At 36.3% G+C, this 25,725-nt stretch overlaps 3 protein-coding genes and 1 long non-coding RNA gene across 4 annotated transcripts; 2 read left to right on the forward strand and 2 right to left on the reverse strand.

Annotated features, from left to right (window-relative positions):
• Positions 1-2,061: 2,061 nt before the first annotated feature.
• LOC122134260 lies at positions 2,062-4,599 on the reverse strand. Its single transcript, XM_042727327.1, has 2 exons — positions 4,003-4,599; positions 2,062-2,677 (listed from the first exon to the last, which is right to left on the reverse strand). The coding sequence occupies exons 1-2, from the start codon at positions 4,486-4,488 to the stop codon at positions 2,504-2,506; spliced, it is 660 nt and encodes a 219-aa protein (XP_042583261.1). The 5' UTR covers positions 4,489-4,599; the 3' UTR covers positions 2,062-2,503.
• Positions 4,521-6,331, reverse strand: LOC122137820. Its single transcript, XM_042726820.1, has 3 exons — positions 6,178-6,331; positions 4,594-5,562; positions 4,521-4,529 (listed from the first exon to the last, which is right to left on the reverse strand). The coding sequence occupies exons 1-3, from the start codon at positions 6,253-6,255 to the stop codon at positions 4,521-4,523; spliced, it is 1,056 nt and encodes a 351-aa protein (XP_042582754.1). The 5' UTR covers positions 6,256-6,331.
• Positions 6,332-8,301: 1,970 nt separating this feature from the next.
• LOC109092919 (G2/mitotic-specific cyclin-B3-like) lies at positions 8,302-15,743 on the forward strand. The gene is made up of 12 exons (XM_042727328.1): positions 8,302-8,483; positions 8,725-8,834; positions 8,937-9,017; positions 9,531-9,631; positions 9,749-9,866; positions 10,288-10,386; positions 10,471-10,563; positions 10,668-10,805; positions 11,944-12,099; positions 13,519-13,668; positions 14,332-14,462; positions 15,242-15,743. Exons 2-12 carry the CDS (start codon positions 8,760-8,762, stop codon positions 15,306-15,308), a joined length of 1,209 nt encoding a protein of 402 aa, XP_042583262.1. The 5' UTR covers positions 8,302-8,483; positions 8,725-8,759; the 3' UTR covers positions 15,309-15,743.
• A 1,736-nt stretch (positions 15,744-17,479) lies between these two features.
• LOC109093524 lies at positions 17,480-23,344 on the forward strand. The gene is made up of 2 exons (XR_002018408.2): positions 17,480-20,510; positions 22,473-23,344. It is a non-coding gene; the product is annotated as an uncharacterized LOC109093524 (long non-coding RNA).
• The last annotated feature ends 2,381 nt before the right edge of the window (positions 23,345-25,725 follow it).

The raw sequence follows: 25,725 nt of genomic DNA on the forward strand, positions 1-25,725 counted from the left end.
ATATATCAAGAAAAAAACAAAAACAAGAAAGACCTAGAATGATCTGTGTACCCCTGACTAAAAACAACCGAAGATGAAAGAATTTGTGTACTGTATGTCTAATAAATTACATTTATCACTTGCATTCTTCATCCGTTTTGAAAACATTCCAGTCGTCTTGAGATAAACGGTCCACAGTAAAACTGAAGGGACACAAAACATCACTCCTCTCAACACACTGTAAATATATCTGCAGCCTTTCTGTCTGTTTTAGCCATAAACTGCAGGAGACGAGCATCGTGTGTGAGCTTGAGCGTATGTTTGTCTATACTAGCATCTAGTGGAGATGGAAGACAGATGTCTGATGTCAGATGTTTGGTTGGTCGAGGCCCATGGTCAGCCGGAGAAACCAACCAGATCTCGACCGGAGATCATCGCTGGTCTCTGCTATGGAAGTGCATTGAAAGGGGTGAGTAATAAATAGATATATGAGACACTGGATCTCTCATGTCTGCTACTGATTGTCTGTCAAATGATTTCTAGCAGTGGCATTTAGTGCTGTCAACAGGAAAAAAAAGAGCTGGTGCTGGTTGAAGTAACTGCTTTATAGTTTTAAAATTTAGTCATCACATTTTTTCAAGACTGGTCTTGACTTTGTAAAGTCAGTAACATAAAAGGTAGACTGGTCTCATTTAAATCTGAAAAGTAAGACAGTGGTTAAAAACATTCAAATAATAAAAACATTATTAATATAGATAGGAATAAAGCACAGAGTTTGGCATAAGTGCTCAAGTGCATGAGAAAAAGATTTGATGTAATTTAAATTTACAGATTCAAATAGATGTTTCTTTCCACTAGTTATGGGACGAAATGACCAAAAGTGGTTTGAAAGTCGGTGAGATCTCAAAATGGACAGAAACACTTTTGAGCCAATTTTCAGGAAATCGTCATTTCTTTTTATTCTCCTCTTTTATTTTGCTGAAAGAGAGCAATTTGAACCAATTTGGAACAACATGAGGGTGAGTAAACGATAAGTGAACTATCCCTTTAATATAGCATGACACACATATATTGTATCACATTACAAACTGCAGATATACACAGAGAAAATGTCATGTTTTACACGCGATGACCTTATCGTCATGATAGATACAGGGCCTACAAAGAGTGAAAACTCCATAAACCTGCACACACACCCCTATTCTCCAGAGCAAACATGTTTAAATGTATTGTACTCATTTAAAAAAAAATAAAAATTAGTCTTTTTATGCGGTCTCCCTTCTCCGCCGGCTCCTTTATGGCCCGTTTGATCATACAAATACGAAGGATTGCTCACCATCCCTGTTGTCTTAAGTCGCAGCGCTAGCTTCGCTAGGCTTGAGCGATACGAATAGAAAATATATGAGTACATTAAGTCTATGAGGCCTGTTCAGTGTAAGGGGACCTTTACATATGTCTGGCTCTCATTGTAGAGAATAAATGGAAAATGGTGGGGGGTGTTGGGAGATTTTCCAGAACCCCCATGATCCATTTGACTCGATATGTGTCAGCTCTGTTGCAATCACTTCGTCCCTTCTCTCTCTTCCCCTGCTATCTTTTTTCCTTATGCACGTTTTTCGCCGTCTCTCATTTTTGGCAGCGATGGTTCCTCAGACATTGGAACAAACACTTCTCCAGATGCTTATAACGGGCTGGACTGAAAGCCATTGTGTCTTCACTGACACTGCAGCTGTGAAGTCAGTCCCCCTTGTGTATGAGAATATGTGCGAGTGTGCGGGAGAGAGAGAAAGAGAGAAAGTGAAAGAAGGAGCGTGTCTGGGAGACTGATAGAGCGAGGCAGAGGGTCAAAGAATGAGTGTGTGTGATTTTGTGTGCGTGTCCCTGATTTTCAAGCTGTGGTCGCCAAGAGTGGGAGTGAGTGGGATGCAGGTTTTCGCTAAAGCGCATTCCTGCCATGTTAGGTATCAGTGCTTGGGGAGTATTAATGGGATGCAGTAAAATAGTCCTGCTTTTTACACACCCCGCAAAGGCCTGCGCAGCTCCATCATAAAACAGCTTCAACAACGCAGCATTCACTGTTTATCATTTTCAGACACACTTTATTATAGGTACTGACATATTTTTGAAAAATAACAACACAGGAACATACAGAATACAGGATCTTTGGTCAAGAATGTGTCAGTGTGTTTTGGGTGGTAGTAACGTCCAAAGATGATTTGTAGTCAGATTTCCTCTTACCTAATAATGGCTGTGGTTTGAGCGCTTGGACCGGGAGAGCGGATCTTATTTTGGTATAAACAGACAGCGTGCATACAGCTGTTTTGTCTTTAAGGGCTCATTTTCAATAGGTCAGAGTGAAATTGATTGTTACTGTTTATGCATTGTTATGACTTAGTCTCCTTTTATTAATGTTTGGGATGTGAAAGATTGTGTGGATGAAGATGAATGTCTGTCTGTTTCCATTTTTATTTCAGGGGCTGTTGCATGGATCACTGACCAGTTCTGCAAGGGTAAAGCTTCAAGATCAGTTTAAACGCACATTGTCAATCAGGTGCTGCAGATGCTCCAGGAGAGAATCGGAGCTCTTATGGAGCCCTCTGCTGGTCTCTTGATGCATGTCACAAAACTCATAGAGAGAAGCCACCAAAGCACCCACCGTCCAGCCATTCAGACAGCCACTCCGAGAGAGTCTGCAAAGCTACAGGAAAGTAAGGAAAAGTAATACAGTTATTTTACAATGAAAATGATAGAACTCATTGTGAGGACTTTTAATTAAAATGATTGGCTCTTTTAAAGCTATTCAGATTGTATGGGTAGTATAATGAATGCCATCAAATAATTATAGTGCTTCCTTATATTCTTGCAATAAACTCAAAGCTATTGTATAAGATGCAACTAGGATTGTTGTCAAATGTGGTGAGTCAGTTTAACAACTTAGAAATTTATAAAAAAGACAAAATTCACTTCTGGGTTTTAATTTGATTTATGAATATGTTTCTGTATTTACTGCGACCTCAATGCAAATATTTTTCATTGTTATGCTATTGCGATTTAATCTTTTTTTTGGTGATAAAATGTCTCCTTTTTCTGAATTTTTTTAATTACGATGTTAAAAGTTATAGACCTGGATATTAGTATAACATAATAGTGAACAAATAAAATTTGGTATTCCAAAATGATGTTAATAAATTCAAAGCTATCATCTCATTATCTCAGCAACTAATAGTTGCAAAATTGGGTGAGTTGTAACAGGATAAAATTTCAATTCTGGGATTTGCGATTAAGGTTTCTCCATCCATCCAATTGTCAGTCTATGTTTTATGTATTTAATCAAAAATAGTTTTAGGATAAAATGTTTTCTTTTTCTTATACTGAATTAAAATGCTTAAAATGATTAGAAATGAATGATTAAAATTCTCAAAATGATTGAGGGTTGGTATCAAAATAATACTGAACAAATAAATTTTGATTTTCAATATAAATGCAAGTGCAAAATGAAAACTGTATTCCATGCCTTAGGTAACCTACCCCACCTACTCTTACAATTCACCTCAAAAATACAGCGTTAAAGCCCATTCACACTAAGAACCATAACTATAACGATAAACTTTACATTTTAATAAGCATTCTAATTCTTTGAGAATAGAGAATTTCACATCATAGCTAAAGACCTGTTCTTACCAAGAATGATTATATTAACATACACACCAATGGGTGCTAACATACTTTATTATTGGTCGGTAGTTAGGTCATCTGCTGCTTTAAATGTTCAAGCTCTTTAAAACCGGATGGATTGTCTGTCAGTACTTTTATTGTTCATGAGTTGGAAAAATCATTCCAAAGTAATTCTTTTCCTGTGTCGTTATTGTTATAGCTGTGTTGTGGACTTTCCTATTCTCACAGAATTAGAACGATGTTTAAAACTTTATAATAATCATTATAGTTCTTGTGCTTGGTGTAAATGGCCTTAAAGAAAAACAGTGTTACAACCAGGAAGTCTGTGAAAACTGTAATATTCTGTACCTTTTGTTGAAGGCTTTTGTCTGGAAGCTCAAACTGAAGTGTTTTAGTCCCTTTGTGAGAGGCTGAGGCCCAGAGTAGAGCACACTGCAGTTCCTGGACAGGACTTTCCCCAGCACACATTTTGATTAGCCATGGTTTAAAGTCTTTCTCTGGGCCAATTTCTACTCGCTGAGATTGCTTATAGTTAAAGCGTAAGCTGGAAGCGTCACACACAGAATGCTGAAGAACGTCTTCTGCAAAGTCGTTGGCAAATGTGTCTACCAATGATTTCACTTTTATGGCGTCATCAGTAATAGGGCTCAGTTCTGATTTATCGCTGCAAAATCTGAAGGGTTTGGCTTTGTGGGAGTTGATCGAGTCTTTGCAGAGTGTGTCTGAAATTCTTCCTTCTTCCCATGGCTGTGGTTCTACAGTTTGGCCCGAAAGATGTGGCTGGATGCCATGTTTAAACACACCCTGTCCTAGCTTAGCGAAAGCATGAACCATAGCATTAATGATTAGCTCACTAGCTAAAACCTTCACCCTGTCTGTTGCAGAGATCTTAGACCTTGCGTTATACGTTGAGTATGATGTTGTTTCTTCCTCCAAAACTTTCCTTTCTCCTATCGCCATCACCTCTGCTAGAGACGTTGTGACAATTTCACTCGCTAGTTGGTCAGCAATAGCCCACATGCTTTGCACACAATCCTCATCCTTTACTTTTATCTCATTTCTGGTGATAAAATGAATGATATCTGCAGAAATTTGAGCTGCATAGTCAGTTAGCCTGGCAACATCATTTTGGAGTCCACTATCATCAACTTCTCCATTCTCGTCTTCTTCCAGACCTCCATTTTGACAGCACTCCAGTGAAAGTGAGCGCATCAGTCTCACCATGAAGTCAGCAGACGCGTCTGTCATTTGGTTCTCTATTAATGGTTGCATGTGGTCTTTGGGGGTCGGTGGAGGGGGTGAAGGAAGGAACTCTTTAGCCAGTCCTCCTTTAAGCTTCCTTGTGAAACTGGCTCGACTCCTGATCATCTCTGGAAGTAAAGGGGTGCTTGGAGGAGCATCAGGGTACTCAATAGAGCCCAGACTAGCCATGCTTTTCAACGAAGTAGCATATACTGTGGCAGATGTGTCATCATATTCTTCCATCTTGTTGTCTGTTTCCATTTCAGATGTGTTTTTGTCACAGTTGTACCCTGAGGAGCACAGGGCCGATGCATTTCCATAAGTCCCCTCTTTATCATCCACACTTTTGGATGATGGATCATCAGAGTAATGACGCCTCTCCATCTCTTCCAATGCTTTGCAACAGACTTGTAAAGTTAACTCTTCAGCCAGCATTTCAACGTCGTCCCCTCTCAGCTTGATGGATTCTCTTGGGTCTCTGATCCTGATGGCTGAATCTATAATAGTTTTGGCAGTCATCTGTGCAAACTGTTGAATGGGCTCTAAGTTCTGTTCTAATGTTACATCCAGCAAATGGCTGTATGTTTCCAAAGTGTGTTGGATTGATGATAGGTTATAAGCAGGTTGTGGGTATGAATCACTGTTGATTACTACCTGCGCAGAGTCCTGAGAAGGTTATAAAAAAAAAAAAAAAAGACCTTAACAGGTTGCTAATACAAATTATACAATGAACAAATTATTCTTTTCAATTTTAGCTGTTTTTCTATGGTGTTAAGTGTTTGTAAAGTAAATTTGGAGAGAATAAAAAGTCTTACAACTGTATTTTGATTTAAAGGTGCTGTATGTAGGATTGACACCGAGTGGTTGAACTAGGTATTGCAGTCCAAATTCAAAATATTGGAGAGGGTTTTTTTCACCCGGTCCCTCCTCCTCAGACTTGACACATGCAGGTTGCCAGATTGACAACACAAACAGGAACAAGAGCACTTATTGATGAATGAAATGAAATAGCTGTGTTTTCCACCAACTGGCAACCCGGGGTGCAGTGGGCGGGTTTCACAAACCAAAACAAAGACCGACATTCCTGCCAGAATGCAAATTTTCAAAAGAGAATAAATGTAGCATTGTTTTTCAGATAAACAAGTATGTTAACTTAGCAAGATTCTTAAATATCTGCAAACATATTATGGTATTTTTATGCTTTAGTAGAGTCAAAAACTTACATACAGCACCTTTAATATACTTTTATACTAAATACTGTGCTAAAATTTCTGTACTTACATCAGAGTGAGCAGATTCTGAAGTGGTGACTAGATCACATAGCTTTAATGAGCTGCACAGCCAATCCTCATTAATCATCTGAAAAAGAGATTGATTATAATAATTATAGTCATTTTGTAAGTTTATGTTAAAGTTTATTTTGTACGACTAACAGGAGTTCATTGATATTCTAGTGTAGGGTTGCCTAATAATGCTCCTGGAGACATAACCTGCATAATTTTGTTCAAACTCTTTTCTAACACATCTGCCGATAATTGTCACGTGAAACTGAAGGGTGTGATTCTTTGGAGGTAGATCTTCAAGGGCATGACTGAGCAATCCTCTTGTGGTATATGATATTATTAAATTATCGCTGAGGACAAAAGAAGCCCTGTTTCTTGAATAACAATCTGAGATGGTGTGTATGGTCACACCTCATAAACACCTTATTTTATCCATAGATAACATTAACTTGTAAAGTGTTTGACTAGTACATCCTGAGAGCTGAAAATTTGACAATGGCGATAGTAGAGTTCAGGAATGAAGCCAAGAAAAGTACATTTACAATCAAAACACTGATATGTTACCAACTAAATTAATCCAAGAGCAACGAAAGAAAATCGGGTCTTAAATTAGCAGAAGAAGAACTGAAAACCGCAAGTGATCAAAGAATATCGCTTACAGGAACTAGGTCATGTGACTGACAGGAAAGTATGAAAGCATGAGGTTAGATGTTTCAGTTTACATTTTTCTGCAGACTTTCTCTTAATAATTAAGACTGATTTGAAACATCATTGTTTTAGATCTTAAGGCAACCTTTATACCCAATGAAACAAAGGTTGCCTTATGAGTGTAAAGAGGCTTGTGAGAGGATGTCTGTTTAAGCTCTGATAAACATCAGCTCCGACTAACACTTGTAGAGCACTTTGGGTAAGCGGCAGCACCCACATATTTATTTAATTTGGCAATGAATGCTACAACACATGCATAACCTGTTAGCTGCAGTCGGTTCAAGTTAGATTTTGAGTACATTTAAAGAGAACTGGAAATAAAAGGTCTCCTGGGTGGTGTTGTGGAGGATCACCCTGAAAGGTCTTTGGTTTTCTATTGTTTATGTTTTATAATACTTTGACATTTTCAAAGGAAACATGAAACACTCAAAGGAGACTCTGATAACCACAGAACCACAGATGATGGCAATTTTCTATGCATTAATAAAATGTGTGATCGAACTGGTCCAAGGAAACGCAATGCTCTTTGACATCAAATGACATCAAGCTGTAGAAGGTGGGATTCATCGTATTTCCTGTTATTGCTAAAAGACACTGAGAAGTAAAAGTATGTACGAAACACTTTAAGAGCACTTTTTGGTTGTAGAACAAAGAAAAAAATGCTGCTAAAACAATGAAATACATCTTACCAGTAATAGATGCAACCTAATATCGAATGTCACATAAAATAGATATGATTTCCATCCCCATATTTTATAGATACAACTGAATCCATCTGATCTTGCACATAATAAATAACGTTCTATTGCTGACAAACAAGAGGGCAAAGGCAAGAAGGGAAAATATAATTTAAGTCAAAAATATATATAATTAAATTAAAAAATAAAAGTAAAATAAATTCTGCAAAACGAAAATAAAACAAATATTATTTTTTTTATTATTATTTTAGTTGTTGTTATTTTATATATAATTTATTCTCTTCTTAATATTGTTGTTAATATATATATATTTTTTTTCTATATATTTTTTTAGGGGTATATGTCAAACAAGTTGGTCTTGATGGATCTGAATGGGGCCACAGGCAGTTTGCAGACTGCTGATTTCCTGTGTGAAAGACATGCACTGCGTGAGTGTACGTGTGGGTGGCTGGGAGGGAGGTGTGGCTTCATTGTGAAGACAATAATATAAATAATGTTCACAAGAAGCGAAGCAGGTACGTAACATTATTACAGTTACTTTATCTAATAAACAGAACCTCAGTTGGTGTCATAAAGCACATTCCTCTCAACGTCCGCTTACTCAAAAGTCAAAGGAAGGTGAGCGCTATTCCCATTGGTTGCTAGGGTGTTTTTGAATATTCTATTGTCCCGCCCCTTAACAACGGCATCCTAGCTCGACGCTCATTGGCCTACAGCGAGGTGCAGTCGGCCAATCAAATCGCTGCGTGTAGTTTTCGGATGCACGCACAGACCGTAGTGCGGTGTGTCTGTTTCAGTCTGGATCGCTTTTCATTGTACTTTTCGTGGATGTTTGCACATATTCTCGTTCAAAATATTTCCCTGCTTTAATTGAGGTTGGTCAGCGTATCGTGAAAAGGTAAGATCGTTTTTGTGCAGTTCGTCGCAAAACTAAACGAAACAGTCGCTCGCATGTTGTTGTTTAACGACGGACTTGATGCTTCCTGCGGTCAAAACATATATCAAGCTTTGTTTGAAAGTTTAGTAACCTTGTGGAGCACAACGAGTGTGTGTGTGTTTGATCGAAGTGTGCTCTAATGCACTGGTGCATAGTGATCTTTAGTTTTTCATTCATTCTTTGTGTACTTCACATTTGAAAGAGGATATAACTGTGAAGGATCAGCACAACTACAAGATGCCTTTTTCAAGAGGAAAGAAGCCCACCAGCAGTAAAATCCCCAAACTTCACCCCAAAGGACTGGAGAACCAGGTTATACGACAATGCGATTAGATCAGATATGAAAACGAATTAGAGCTTAGTTGTTTTGATTTTTGTTGATCTGATCAATATTGTATTGATGTGTTTGAGCAGGATGGCCCTCAGACCAAGCGCTCATCTTCTTCTCCCCAAGGGGCCCCCAAGAAAAGAACTGCTTTTGTGGACATCACCAATGTAAGGGTGCTATTTAAATTTTTGTTCATACATGCTTTTGTGTACATGCACCACAGTTTTATTGCTTTCGTGTTGCCTGACTAGGCTGTCTCTCAGTGTTTTTTGGCCCCTCGGTTTGATTCTGATGATGTCAGACCAGTAAGTGTTGAGCGTCTCTCTTGTAACCCCACTAACACCAGGAGTTTGCTTGAATGATGCAAATCGGCATGAGATCATTAAATTCCCAGTCATGCTCAAGCAGTAAATTACAGATTATACACAAAAGCAGGAGATCTCACCTTTTATTAACTCAATGGGCAATCCTTTGGTGGGTCTGGTTTCCAGGTGAGGTGCTCTCATGTGCAAATTATGTTGGCTGTATTCGCCGTTGTCTAACACCTTCTATTCATTCTCTCTTGGATCTCGGATCAAACCAATTTGATTGATTTGGTGTGACTCATGCTCATTATAACAAAATCTCAGCAGATTGTTTTTTAGTGAAAATTCACTCTTTAAATGCACTTTTGTTTAAAGGCGCACAAGATTGAGCTAAGCAACCCCATCAAGAAGAAAGATCCTGTCAAGAAACTGCAGAAGAAGGTCTCGGTACTCTCTAAGAATGAGGTCAACTTAAAGTAAGCCATATTTTATTGGCTCTTTATCTTTACCCAACCTTACATTTGAGGTGTTTTGCAAGTACTTTGAGATGATTGGCCCAGAATATGCAGATTGCATATCTTTTCTTCTCTCAGGTCTGTGATCAATTCAGAGGAAAAGTTAGAGGAATTGAAGAATGTGGAACTCAATATTGAGAAACTGGAAGAACCTTCTTCCAAAGCTCCAATTCCTCCACACCTACAGCCTCCAGAGGTAAGGCCTAAGTCTGCTGCACTGGTGCCATGCTTATTAAGATCAGGATATTATTACACCATGACAGAACTGGCATGAATGCGAATATTTATGAGAATGTAAATACCCAGTTGTTCCAAGGTGTTTAAAAGTTTGGAGCTGTTTACTGCCAAAAAGAAACCCCACAGACATATTGCATTAAACGTAGAAGCAGAAATGAAAAAGTAAATTCAAATGAATGCTAATGTAATTAAAGATCACTCATTAAATTCTTCTGGCTGGGCATATTCTTTAATATTTTTGGGGTTATCAAGAGCTTATATATATATATATATATATATAATATATATATATATATATATATATATATATAATATATATTATTTTTTTTCATGTATACAGATTTATAAACACAAAAAACTTTATCTTTCTAATCTTTCAGATTCCTCCTGAGTTTGACATTGATTCAGAGCACCTCAGTGACTCTACACATACAGTGGAGTACGCTAAGGATATTTTTGACTACCTCAAGAGCAGAGAGGTTGGTTTAGTAGTGAGTTCATTAAAGATCTTGCAAACTGAGGAACAGACATCAAGCTGAATGTTGTATTTCTTTTGTTTGCAGGAAACGTTTGTCTTACATGACTACATGGCTGATCAGCCAAATCTAAACAGTAATATGAGAGCGATTCTGGTGGACTGGCTGGTGGAGGTCCAGGTAAGTGTCAGTGTTTGGCCTCGTGTCAAATGTGCTGTTTTGATAAGTCTTGTAAAACGTAGTTGGCTTCTGATGTGGCTTTATTCTTGCGCTTTATTCTGCAGGAGAATTTCGAGCTGAATCATGAGACTCTGTACCTTGCTGTGAAGATGACGGATCATTATCTGGCTGTGAGCCAGGCCAAGCGGGAGTCTTTACAGCTCATTGGTTCCACTGCCATGCTCATTGCTTCTAAGTTTGAGGTAAGAAATATGCTTTCTCATGATAGCTGAAAGCCCTTCCTTTAGACTCACACTTTTCTGGCCTTAGCCGTAATTACTCAAGGACTTAGTCATTCAGTCATTATCTCGCACACAAAACCTAATAGAAATGTAGTTACTCATTAAAAGTGTGCACTTAAAGTCTAAATCCAGGTACTTTCAAATCCTATAAAAAATGTATAATATTTTATTATCTAGAATACATTTTCAGCTTTTTTACTCTTAACAGATTTTTTTTAAATATGTAACTAATTACCACCTAATGCATATTATTTTGCATTATTATATTAATTGTATTATAATGATTATAATGTATTATATATATATTGTTATATATTATTATACAGTTAAATTTTTTGAGGTATGTGTGTTAACAGCACTGGCACATATACCTCATCTCTATATATATATCTTTTTATTTTTTTTATTTTTTATTATATATATATATATATATATATTTTTTTTTATTATATATAGATGTGTATATATATATATATAGTATATATTATAGATATATAGATATATTATATAGTATATATACTATATATATATATATATATATATATATATATATATATATATGTGAATAAAAGTGAATGAATATATTTGCATAAGAAAAAAATATTTTATATATATATATATATATATATATAAAAAATATTTTTTTCTTATGCAAATATATTCATTCACTTTTATTCATTCTCTCTCTCTCACACACACACACACACACATATATATATATATATATTATTTATTTATTTATTTAAAAACCACTGTAGGTTGCTTATCACTGTTGCATGTTTGTCATCCATTTATAATTTAAGAAAAAATATTTTTTATTTTATTTTAGTTCTGTTTTTGTGCATTTCTATAATATTTTGTGTAAAAATGCCTTTTGCCAGTTTGATCAAGAAGGTCTAAAAAGGGATATTGAAAATCACAACCCTGTCATTAGACAAAGAAGGTCAAATTGACTTTGCATTGTGGGTTGCAGTAACTGCATAGTGTGCTGTATTTTTGCATACTATGCACAGTATACATATTGCATGCTTTAACAAAACAGTGAGTACTGTGTGATTTGTCAGTTGTTAACCATCATCTCTCTGGTGTATCCCTACAGGAGCGAGCTCCACCTTGCCTGGATGATTTCCTATATATTTGTGATGATGCCTACAAGCGTTCTCAGCTCATCGCCATGGAAATCAGCATCCTGCAGGCACTGAACTTTGACATCAATATTCCAGTTCCATACCGCTTCCTCCGTCGCTACGCCAAGGTGAGAGATAACACATGCATATACCCTCACTGAAGAGACAGGTGGAACATCAAGTGTGTGTGTGTGTGTGTTTGTCAAAGTCAGAAAAAAAGACCATGCAGGGTAGCATGCGTTGAATGTCTTTGTGTTTGTCAGGTGTGACCTCTTTGTTTCTTCTGTATTCCCTGAGGAATCTGTGTGTGTGTGTGTGTGTGTGTGGGTATGACCAGCTGTCACTGGTTGTTGCTGTTTGCTGCTGTGAGATCTATTCTAATTTTCAGCAGCTGAATTAATTGAGCTTTAGTTAAACCTCTGCGATTCAACAATGTCTTTTTGTGTGTTTTTATTTGTTGGCAGAATTTCTGTTTTTTCTAATTGCTCTTTCTGCAAAGTGCACATTGACAAATAATACCATTATATTCAATTATAAGAACATTAATTAAGAGAATAACACAATAAAAATAAAATTCCATTTAATTGGTGGCTTAGTTTTCTGAAGAAAAAAAAGCAATTACAGCACACAGACAAAGCAGATCACTTACACTTATTCATGCCAAAGCTTTTATCTATGGACTTTATTATTACTTTTTATCTATGGTTTTTTTTTCAAGCGATTAGGGCACAGTAGACAAACTCAGACTTTTCTTGACTGTTTATTGATAAAGGGATGGTTTACTCAATTTTTCCCACCTTCATATTGTTCTTCATATTTTGTTTAATTGATACTTTTATTCACCAATAATGCATTAAATTGATCAAAAGTGACAGTAAAGGCACTTACCATGTCAGAAAAGATTTCTGTTTAAAATAACATTTATAAAAGTATGTTTGAGCAGGTTTTTTCCAAAGTTCATATTGATAATTGCTGTTGATATTAATATATCTTTTTTTTTTTTTTTTTTTTATAATTAATTATTTTTAATTATTTCTTATTTTTTGAGCTAAACAGCAATGGTCACTATGAATTGGTATATGTATAAGATCTGCCTGAAGATTCTTCAAAAATTATTTTGTTCGGATGAACATTTGGATGAACTGTTCCTTCAAAGGATAGAACACTGAAGAATCAAGCTAGTAAAATTTTACATTTCAGAGGTTTACATTTAAATGCTTCCATGCTATGGCTCACTGAAGCACTTCTTTTAGTAATTGTGCGCTGAATTTGCCGAGAATGAAAACTGCAGAATCTTGGAAGGTTGGATGAGCTTTGTATACTTTTTCTGCGTGACCTGAAGGTACTGGCACTGCTTCTGACTCCTGTGTGTGTGTGTGTGTGTGTGTGTGTGTGTGTGTGTGTGTGTGTGTGTGTGTGTGTGTGTGTGTGAATTTTGTATGTGAATAAAACTTTACTTCACCTCTCTGCAGTTTGTCAGTGTATGGATGCTCATTGTGGCGTGTGTGTGTGTGTGTGATGATTAATCGTCTCTCGTCTCCTGGCAGTGTGTGAATGCAGGTATGGATACACTGACTCTTGCGCGCTTTATTTGTGAGCTGAGTTTGCTGGAGATGGAGTTTGTGCCTGTGAGAGCATCTTTGCTCGCCTCTGCCTGTGTGCTCATCGCTCTGGTTACTAAGGATCTTGGAGGATGGGTATGTGTTTACCTTTATGCTTTTAAAATGTATGCACAAGCACAGAGCTCATGAATTATACTGTTTATTTTCACAAAATGCCACCGTTAATTGGTGATACAGAGTGAGTTGGATATCCCTGTGTGCTGAGATTTGGGTATTCTGTGCTCTCCTGATAGCACTAAATGAGCTAAAGCTGACGACAGCTTTGTGATGGCAACTGCTCATTACGGATGTTAATTTCTGTTCTTGCACACACACACACACTCACACACACACTAAGTAGTGGGTTGTTTTATCCTTTAAGACTGTGACAAAGGTATTTTGGTTAATGAGACTGAAGCTGGACTTTGTTGACCAACGTCTGAGTAATTGGTTTGTGTCCTGTGTGGCTCTACGGAGAAGTCAGAGATGAAGAAGTTCAATTACCTTAAAAAAACAGCACACACACTTACGCATTCATTTACATTCTCTCCGGATGTTGTTGCCGTCATATCCTCAAATTATTGACAGCACAGGGGCATTTTCTTCTCACATCATGAAATGTTTGGCAGGAGTCTTAAAGTCTCACATCCTTTATGTAACAGACATTAGACTCCTCCGAGCTTCACAGATATCAGGCTTCACAATTACACTTCAGTGTTGGTGTGAAGGTTTTGTCTGATGTGCCACTTCTGCTTCCAGACACAGTGTTTGCAGTTCCACTCTGGATACAGTGTGGAGGATCTGGCACCCGTGGTCAGAAAACTTCATGAAATGCTCATCAGCCCGCCGGACAGTAAACTCGCCGTCATCAGGAGCAAGTATGCACACAAGTAAGTCATCAATGCAGTTTGAATTGTGCACTTTCAACCAGAATAGTAGGTTCTTTGTGTCTACTTTTACTCCCTCCAGTTATCTCAGGCCTAAAAATAAAAATGCAAAATGTTTAGATTTAGATTTTTTTTTTTATATATAAATCTGTCATTCAAATACACTTTTGACTTAAAGGTTTCTTGCTGTGTGTGTTTATGGTCTAAACAGTTTTAGTTTGTTTGCTGTGACTAAAGTTTTCTTTTTTTTTCAACTTTATTAGATTTTTTTTATTTCAAAATGCTGTACAGCAATGTTCAAAGACATAGCTTATCTCAGCCATTCAAATACTTAAATGTTTCTTGCTGGGTTTGTTTATGTCTAAGCATTTCTGAGTTGTTTGCTGTTTTGAATGTTTTTTGTTTATATATATATATATATATATATATATATATATAAAAAAAAAAATCATGTGCTTTTAAAGTTTGTTGGCAAGCCTTGCAAAGAAAGCATTTGGGACAAATTATACTTCAGAAGTTTAGATGGATGCAGTTTAGTCATTATTCATGTTTAGAAAATTATGATTCTATTTGCTTATCTGAGTCTCTGTTGTTTTGAAGCTCTTCCCAAACCTGATTGGGCATTTTGACATGTATTATTTAACGTTACGCCTCCCTATAGCAGATGTTGACTTCTTAAAAGCGTTTTACTAATGAAACAGTTTGTTCATATTTAAATACTCCAGATTGTGGCATTTGATTATTCTAAGTTATTTATTTATTATTGAATTTGTTTTTTACAGGGTTTTCTTTGAAGTTGCATTGATCCCCACAGTGAGTCTGGAAACGTTGGAGGGGTTTTTGAAATGACCCGAAAGAATACGTGTAATGTTTCGAATGTTGTAAATAATTATATTTAATGTTATATTTTAATGTTTTGAAATAAAGTGTTTATGTGTGTAAATTTACATGTATATGCATGTTTTCCATTGTACGTTTGGCTGTTCAGTTGTTTTCACAAACCATGTTATTCTTGACCAGAACACACAGCAGTGACCCTAGCAGTGTTTCAGAACTTCAGATAAGTACAAACCGTTTCATCGGTTCAATATATTAGGTCATTAGATTTGTGTTATTGAATGTTGTTACTAAAATGGCATTTTAATGCTTAATCTTGTACATATATATGTATCTGTTTTTGTCTTTGTCGTACTGCTTTGTATAGTTTGCCATGTCTGTATGTTTATTAATTAGTTTATTAAGTGTTTTTTTTAAACACTGGTTGATTAAAAAAAGTATTTTGCATATTCGCCTGATTCTTGCATGTACTTGAAATAAATATATTTTTAAAATGTAATATCTCAGTTCAACCAGTAGAAGGCAGCGTGAACCCAGATGCTCCATCACCACATCGATAATGTGTGTCTGCATTCAACTACATGCACTGCATGTCTTTTCAACCACACTCAATCATTCCACCTATAGAAAATAAATAAATATCCTCCATCACACTCATACCCAGTGATTACTGAATGTTGGAAACCACTCCTGTTTATCAGAAGAGATTGTCTGGTGGTGCTGATGTCTAAACAGTCTCTGACGTCTATTGGTCATTTTTGGATGCAGCTTGAGTCACAGCTGTGAGCCGGTCCAATCCATCATGGCCAAAAGCGAACAACAAACATCTCGGAGCTGTTTCTGGCATTTGCTCTTTTTGTCGTGTTCTCTTAGTTTCTCCTGTGTGGTTTAGATGTGGATTGAAGTGCGGAAGACAGGCTTTGATTAGCATAATTCTTGTGGACTTGCTCATTGGGGTGGCAGAATTCTGATAGCTTGTCCTCCGGGTTTTAAAGTTTTCTGTTGTTTCTAATCCTTGTTATTATATTCAACTTATTGATGTTTGTGCGTTATATCCCAAATGGTGTGTTTGCTGGACGGCACCCTTTGATCACTGACCGATTGGATCCTGGGCTTTGTTTGTGTGCTGTGAATCCCAAAGTTTGACTGCAGAATTGACATGCAAATCTTGATTTCTCATTAGTAGTGGCACGGAAATTGTTTACTGCTAAAGGATGCCATTTATAATCGGATTGCTTAAACATTTGTGGATAAATGTCTGTGGTGACTCCATTAATTGGGATAAGGAGGCCAACACATCAATATCTGGCAGAGTAAAAATGGGAGAGCCATCTGTTGAATAATACATCATCTTTATGCCATATTCTGTCAGTGTAATGCCAGTTCATAAATGTCCTAAACCAGTTAAATCAAGAGACAAAGATATGGAAGCTTGTTTCTGCCACAGGATAATAAAAAATAAACAGGCTAATTGTGAATTAATTTCAGTTCTTTTTTTTTTCTTTTTTCAGAATTGCAAGATTTAAACTCAGAATTGTGAGATTTTAAGTCAATTGCAAGCTGCAGCTTAGAAGTTAGAATTGTGAGATATAAACTTGCAATAGACCTTAGTCAGATTAGATACCATATTGAATTGACCATGGATGAAAACAAGGCTGTGAGGGATAGACCTACAGTACAGTCTTTACAATGGCATGAACTGTATAGGTTCAAAACTTAGAAAAATGTTTAATGGTGTTTTTCTTTTTTACTGAAAGTCTTTTGGAAAGATGTTTTATCAGCTGAACAATCCACGTATTGTTAAATAACAAACCAGTCTATTGAACACTCTGTACTTGTCCCTCACAGCCTTGTTGATCAAAAATGAAATATGGTGCTACCCTGACTAAGGTCTATTGTGAAAAAAATAAATAAATAAAAACGACACAAAAAGTCAAAATTGTGAGAGAAACTCACAATTACCCTCTTTTTTAATTCCCTGGCAGAAACAAAAAAAAGAATTGTGAGATGCTAAATCAGAATTCATACAAAAAGAACTGCAGGATGTAAACTCAGAATTCTGAGGGTGAAAAAAGTCAGAATTGTGAGATATAAAATGGGAAGTGTATATGTGCATTGCCATTTTCTGATTTTTTTTTTTTTCTCAGAACTGTGAGTTTATATCTCAAAATTCTGACTTTTTCAAAATTGCTAGGAAAAAAAAGACTTTATTTTTTTATCTTAATTTTTTAAATATTTTTTTTTATTCCATGCCAGAAATGGGCTTCTATACAAAGATCGTATCTGTGTTCACTTTGAGGAGAATAAAAATCAGCCTCGCTACACAAAAAAAAACAATTAACTGTGGTTAATTGCAGACATTTCTCTTATATCCTAATGCATTCTGTGAGAATGACAGAGCAAGAGGCTACTTCTTAAAACAGTGCAATATCAAATAATTGTCATTTTGATGATGTAAAATTATACATAACCTCCAGCTTTGTAGCTTGTTTTGAACCAATTACTCTCGTATGGCACATCACTTTTCACCTGATCCAGATTCTGTGTGCGACCTCTTGTTTATCTTTGCTAAAACAGACTTGTGTTGTTTGACTATCATTTTTGAACAATTTTCCTGCCATTTTCTCGGAACCCCGAGGCAATTGGGTTGTATCCATGATCATTTCCACCCAAAAACAAATGCGCGAGTGTGGAGCCAGATATGCTATTTGGGCCACAAACGCTTCATGGAGCAAATTGCCTCAAAGACAGAAGCGTTTACCTTAGCCAGCTAACTACAATTGAAAATTCATTACAGTCTAGTTATGATAGGCTATGCTCAGCTGCGAACACATGCAGCTCTGATGGGACACACAAACATGGCAGTTACATAATAGCAGGCAGCAGCTGTGTTAGTGAGAGGTGAAAAAGATCAAGCTAAGAGCATGATGACACTGTGACTAGCTGTGCTGCTTACTAATGCGTGTATTATACATGCATGAATCTGTCTAATGGACATGTAAAATATGTGAAAGAGGTCAAATAATGTGTACCCAACATCATCTGGTCTGCACATCTGTCTCCAAGACAATAATTACCAGAGTCGACGCCCGGGCTATAGAAGATGCTACAGTAATGCATCTGACACAGGACTTATAGCCTAACAGACTCATTCATTGTTTTATTTTTCTTCACTGAGAAAAAAAAGAGTACATTTTATGTTATCATTTTTGCTCCTTTGATGCATTTTAAATAATTAAGCTTAATTATGTTACAGTTTTTAGTGTTGTTTTTATTTTATTCAATTTTAATTATGTGGTTTTAAATATATTAAGACAGTGAATTCCTGTCTGTATATCAGTAAATGACATTTTGGCACTCTTGTTAGTAGTCCTGTGCCAGAATGCTTTTATAAGGACAGTATATCATTGTTGTTGGTAATTAATGTGGGTTATAGTTGGGTTTACAGTTTTGTTTAGTGCTACTTTGTATTAAATTAAGTTTTATATAACCAATTTGCAGCATATAAAAGCAGATTTATTATAGCTTTGTTTGACAGAGTAATATTTATCTGAAATATAGATAAATCAGTTATTTAAAATGAGTAAAAAAGACATGCAACAAAAAAGAAAAAAGTTAAAACGAATGAAACATAACAATATACGTCTAGCCTATATTGTATTAAAATACAACAAATAACAATTAAAAGTATCTTTAAGTGGTTTTTATAGAATAGTATGCAGAAAATCCTACACACTGAAATAATTGTCTTGAGATTTCTCGCCAGCAATATTCTCTGTAAACAGGAAAATAAACAGTGGCCGCAGACAGATTTTTCTATCAAGCATTTTGCGAGGTCAAACAAAGCTTGCAGTCCATATTAGGGAAGCCGAAAGCTGAGAGAGCGATGGAGGAACTTGAACGATTTCTTAGCCTGCGTCCCAATGTGTATACTACTACCTTTCCGCAGTCTTTTGTTTGTCATAACCCGCAGCCAAAACATACTAAAGAAATAGCTTACATGAAGACAGAGGAACTTGAAGAGACCACAAAGCAATGGGACTGTAAATGATAATGGACATCTAGCGTTTCATCTCTGGAGGGAACTGACAGTTTCAGCATTGGGTGGACTCTGATTGACTGTAATGTTTTCTTTCTTTCAGCTGAGATTTTTAGTTCTAGCTATAGGCTAGTTACTGTTGTAGTTAGTTAGTTTAATTAATCGTCATTGTTATTGCCACTGACTGACTTCAGTTTCCTATTTTTTTTCTTCAGTACTGTGGATGTCAGTGGCAACTGTCTGTTTGGTTGCCAACATTCTGCAAATTATCCTATTTTGTGCTTAACAGAAGAAAGAAACCCATACAGGTTTGGAACGACTTGAGGGTAAACACATGATAGATGAATTTTCGTTTAGGGGTGAACTAGAAAGGGATGCTCCACCCAAAGATGAAAATTCACCTATCGTTTACTCAGCCTCATGCTGACCCAAATGTTTATGACTGTCCTTCTTCGGATAAACTCAAGTGAAGTTTTTTAGAAAAAAACACCCCATCTCTGTATTGTTTACTAATTAAAGTGGTTAGAAATCCAGAAGTCGACGCTTCAAAAACCACACAAGCGATAACAGTGGTAACACATATGACCCATGTGAAATGTCTTCTGAAGCGAAACAATAGGTGTTTATAAGAATAATATTAATAATGACAGTTGGCCATGTGATAGTTTATATTTTTTCATACAAATACCTGTTGTTTCACTTCAGAAGACACTGATTCATCTACTGGGATATAGGTGTTGGGTGAAGTATTAATCTGAGACCGAGGAAGTTCCAGAATGATTAATGTAACTCACTTATTAAGTCTTTCTTTCTTTCAGAATCAGTCATACATCTGCCGAATATGGTGATCAGTGGTTTATAAGCATGTGCAGTTGAAATATGAATTCTGTTGTAACAGATGCATAACTGTCAGATCCTCCCCCAGTCTCACTTGCCGGCTCTGGCTCCCGCTCTGATTTTCTGAGTTTCCTTTGGAGAAGAGGGTGGTATGAACACTGACCGTGATGATTAAGGAGAGATGGAGTGGAATTGTGGAGTGTTTTGCTCTGCTCCAGGCTTTGGAGATTAAGAGGATTGAGATGAGAGCTGAGATTAACCTCTTCATTCATCTGCGACCGAAGCTGTAGCTCCACGAACACAGGACACATACACAGTTCATCTAAAACAAAACAAAGGTCGTATAAAAAGCTCCTCTATCTTTTTTTTATTGATCATATGTATTAAAAGGACTAATAGACATTCAGAACCTAAGCATTTTGTTCATTATGCATTCAGAAGCTTGATAACGGCTGAGTTGGGTCTAATCTCAGGGCGATGTTTGCTTGCTGCTGGTGTCATGCTGCCATTCGCATGAAACTGATTACTTGGCAGACTGTGTGAACAGTGCATTCAGGGTGACTGTTAATCAGTACATGCTCACTGTCTCTCGGGAATGGGTAGCCAACTAAAAAAAAAAATCAACAAAACAACCAAAAAGATGTTATGCTGGAATGTAAACTGCTAGAGTTTCAGTTTCATAATCACTTCCTGCTGCTGTACATGTAAAAGAGCTGATGGGCAATTGTCTTTTAGATGAATATGCTTGAGTTTGTTTTGTTGAAAATTGGTGGCGCCAATTGAAGTGCATAATATACGGTTATTTAAAAACACACGCTTATTTCACTAGAAAATCTATGCATAATTTCTCCTATAGGGATGTTATTTATTTTCCTAAATCATCATGTAACCTTCTGAGACTCCGTTCCTTGGAGATAAGGGATCTTTTTTTCTGTACTGTCATCACTGTCATTCTGTTTCTCTCCCACCCCCTCTCAGTACAAAATGACAAATAAACAAAGTTATAATTACTGTGCTGGTGCACAGTTCGAAGCAACTAATAAGGCAGACTCACATACAAACACGCTTGCATAGAAGTAAGATTCTTACGGCCTCCTCTCGCAGAATTCCTGACAGACTTAACATTCTAACCCGCCTCTGTCTTTCTTTCTGATAAAGAAGCAATTTTCTTCTCCCCCCTCCAAATCCTTCCATTTCTTCCTTTTTATCCCTCTCTCCTCACACACAGTGGGCTTGTCTCATGATTGCATCAGTGCTCATTTGCTTCCCCCAACCGTAAACGCTCAGAGCTCCTCTGAGCTTGTCATTCACGTATGGATGCAATCTGTTATCACGACTGCCGGGGGAAGCCGCTGAGCTACTAGCGTGACCGCCTACAGTCTGTCGCCAAACCACCAGCTGAGGATATTATGCGTTATGGGATAGTTCATCCAAAAATGAACATTTTTTGAACATGTACGCCCATTTGTGTCATTCCAAACCAGTGTGGAGCATAAACAGGGGCTGTCAGGTTCAAAAAAGCACCAAAGAAGTAGTCAAAGTCTTCTGAAGACATATGATAGATTTGTGAGAGGAATAGACCAAAAATTTGTTATTCTTTGAGAATTTTGATTGACAGACCATGGTTGCTATTCACTTTCATTGTGTACAGTTGATCAGTGCAGAAGAAAGCAAGTCATATAGGTTTGGAACGACATTAGAGTAAGTAAATGATGACAGATATTCCACTTTTTGATGAACTATCCTTTAAAAAGAGACTTAACAGCGTTCAAGTTTTGATGCACTCGTTGCTAAAAGCAGGATCAGTTTTACCTGATGGCATCTAAAGAACTTTGTAACTTTATACCACTCAGACTGAATGACTCCTGTTTGATCTGATTTGGGACAGGCTGTCCATTTCTAAGATTTCTCTGTGGATAGTGTAAGCGATGAGACATTTTAGATCTGTGTAAAAGGATGACTTCTACTGACACCGTCGCAGTCTGTTTTAGCATGCTGTCACTCATGCTGATAAAATCTCTGGTTTTGATGTTGCCTTGAAGCAACTTTACTAGTTGATGTCTTTCACTGTATCCCAAAATTCTATCTATCTATCTATCTATCTATCTATCTATCTATCTATCTATCTATCTATCTATCTATCTATCTATCTATCTATCTATCTATCTATCTATCTATCTATCTATCTATCTAGCTCAGTTCTACTGTACTTCTAATATTTTGGATTTTCTGAATTCCCCTTTTCACATTGGGTAGTTCGGTTCTACAGTGTGACTGGAAAGTGTCTCTCTTTATTACAGACATTCACTCCTCATCAGTCCAGGACAGAAGTGGAGGGATTTGCCACCTAGAGCGAGTGACCTCTCTCACATTTACAGAAGGAAGGAGTGAAAGGAGGATTACTGAGGTAAAATGGGATGTCAGCAAAAGAAAGTGATAAGGGGAGAGGATGAATGCAGAGTGGATTGGTGCTGAGAGAAAAAAGAAAGATGGAACTGATGACTACAAGGGATAAAGAAGAACTGGACCTGCCAAAAGAAAAAAGTACTTTTATGTTTAGCATTCAAACTCTAGAGCATGACATCATATCCTGCTGTTCTTATTCATTACGGGGTCTGAAATAATTTTGATTTAAATTATTTAAATCTTAAGACTGCCCCTTTAGATTAATCGAATTTCTTTTAAATTTTGAGAGGATCATCACTGAAATTTGTATTTTTGAATCCCATTTGATGTATTACTTTTGTTAGCTTCGAAGTCATAGTCATGGATTGCACTTCAAAACTTAGAAACTGAGATGAACTTAAGATAAACTTAAAAAAACTTGAGATAAACAGAGGTCTTTAAGAGATTAAGAGATTCTGCCTGTACTCAAAGACACATACTCACACACGCACCACATTTAAGGCTTTACTTTTGGGACAACAAAGGATGCGCATCAGCTCTCCTGTAGAAATTGTGTCTCTCTAATAGGCTTTGAGAATGTTTGAACTGACTGCCATTTCAACAGCAACAATCAATAGATCCTCATGGGCCAGAGCTCAAGTGTTCAACAGAAGCTTATTATGATCTCTAAAAGCAAGTTTAGAGTTAACATAAATATATGTATGTGTGTGTGTGTGTGTGTAAGTCTAAACTTGCTCGTAGAAATAAAATATACACATTCTTCAAAAATATTTGCTGCTATATTTCTTTCCATGGAAAACAAAAGATATTTTGAAGAATATTTTTACTGCCAAAACATACATTTACAGTTTTGGAATGACATGAGGGTGAGTAAATAATGACAGAATTTTCATTTAATGGTGAACTTTTCTTTTAACACACTTTATTCTCTTTTAAAGCTCCGACACAATGATTTATGATGATCTTGCTGTGTTCTGAGGCATTATGACTAAGTACACTTTCATTAAGAATGAACTGTGCTCACTGATAGCACTACTTGTTTGCATATACTGTCAGCTTTGTTTTAATGCCTGATTCACTAAAGTAATTATGCAAATAAGAAAATGGTGCACATGTAGCCATAAAATTTGTGCTGAATCCTGTGCAATCTGTGCAGTACCTCATTTTGTAAACTTTACAAAATGAGGAGCTGCATAGATTGCAAATTGACAATGTAAAAAGGATGCAACAGACTACTGCGATCTGCCTTACATAACTGGAACCGTACGACTGCAATCCAGAACCGCCTCTTTTCCACCGCACTTCTGGATACATGCCTGAATGTAATGCACTGCTTCATCTTTTAATGAATAACAGCTGCCATGATCAAGAGAAAATGACTATAATCATTTAAATGTAATTCTAATTTTGTCTTCCTCTGGCAGTAATATCACAATGATAATTTCTACAGACGAATTGTGTTTTGTGAGTTAGGCTCACTTTTTTTGGAGGCTAATTTACATTGAATGTTGTGTTGTTTTAGTATTATTTATATACTATTATTACTATTAGTATTTATTAGTATTAGTTTTTATTAGTATTTATTAGTATAATTTTAATTTAATTTTAAATTTATTAATATTTAAAATTGCCTCTTTCATATTTTCATTATTATTATTAATTATTTAAACATTTCTATTTAGCTTTTCATTTATTTATTTTTATTTTTATTTTAGTTTAGTCATTTTAGTACATTTTATTTGCCAAGGTAAAAAAGGTTAAAGTTTTTCAACATTAATATGTATTAAACAGTTATGGCCGAAAATATCGGCACCCTTGGTAAATATGACCAAAGAAGGCTGTGAAAATTAATCTGCATTGTTAATCCATTTGATCTTTTATTTTAAAAAAATCACAAAAATCTAACCTTTCATTGGATAATAAGAATTTAAAATGGGGGAAATATCATTATGAAATAAATGTTTTTTTTCTAATACACATTGGCCACAATTAACGGCACCCTTTTATTCAATACTTTTTGAAACCTCCATTTCCCAGTTTAACAGCTTTAAATGTTCTCCTATAATGCCTGATGAGGTTAGAGAACACCTGTCAAGAGATCAGAGACCATTCCTTCATTCAGAATCTCTCCAGACCCTTTAGATTCCCAGCTCCATGTTGGTGCTTCTTGTCTTCAGTTCACCACACTCATTTTCTATAGGGTTCAGGTCAGAGGACTGGAATGGCCATAGCAGAAGCTTGGTTTTGAGCTCAGTGACCCATTTCTGTGTTGTTTTTGAGGTTTGTGTTTGGATTATTGTACTGTTAGAAGATCCAAACATGGCCCATTATAAGAGTCAGTCACTTAGTCATTTTTTAAATCTGTTGGTATTTGATAGAATCCATGATGCCATGTGTCTAAACAAGATGTCCAGGACCTCCAGCAGAAATATAGGCCCACAAGATTACACATGGGGTACTTTTTATCCCTGTGTTCACCAAACCCATCTTGAGTGTTTTTTGCTAAAAAGCTAATATTTTTTTGTTTCATCTGACCATAGAAGCCAGTCCCATTTGAAGTTCCAGTTGTGTCTGATAACTGAATATGCTGGAGTTCGTTTTTGGATGAGCTAGGAGAATTTTTCTCGAAGCCCTCCCAAACAACATGTGGTGATGTACAGTAGGTTCTGTTTGACAATTTTTTTTTAAGGTTTTCTGAACCTGAGACTCAACTTTTTTCTGCAATTCTCCAGTTGTGGTCCTTGGAGAGTCTTTAGCCACTCAAACTCTCCTTCTCACTGTGCATTAGGATGATATAGAGACACATCCTCTTCCACGCAGATTTATAACATTTTCTGTTCGTTGGAAATTCTTAATTATTGCCCTGATGGTGGAAATGGGAATTTTCATTGCTCTAGCTCTTTTCTTAAAGCCACTAATTTGTAAAGCTCAATAATTTTTTTTTTGGCTGCACAATCAGAAATATATTTTTTGTTTTTTTTTCTCATTTTGATGGATGATTAAGGGAATTTGGGCTTTGTTTCCCTCATATTTATATTTCTGTGAAACAGGAAGCATTGGATGGATAATTTCATGTTCATAATCACCCTGGAGTTCTCAAAATTGTGAATATGAATGGGAATATACTTCTGAGATATTTTACTCATA

The sequence above is a fragment of the Cyprinus carpio genome, chromosome B7, assembly GCF_018340385.1.
Source record: "Cyprinus carpio isolate SPL01 chromosome B7, ASM1834038v1, whole genome shotgun sequence".
NCBI classification, from domain to species: Eukaryota; Metazoa; Chordata; class Actinopteri; order Cypriniformes; family Cyprinidae; genus Cyprinus; species Cyprinus carpio.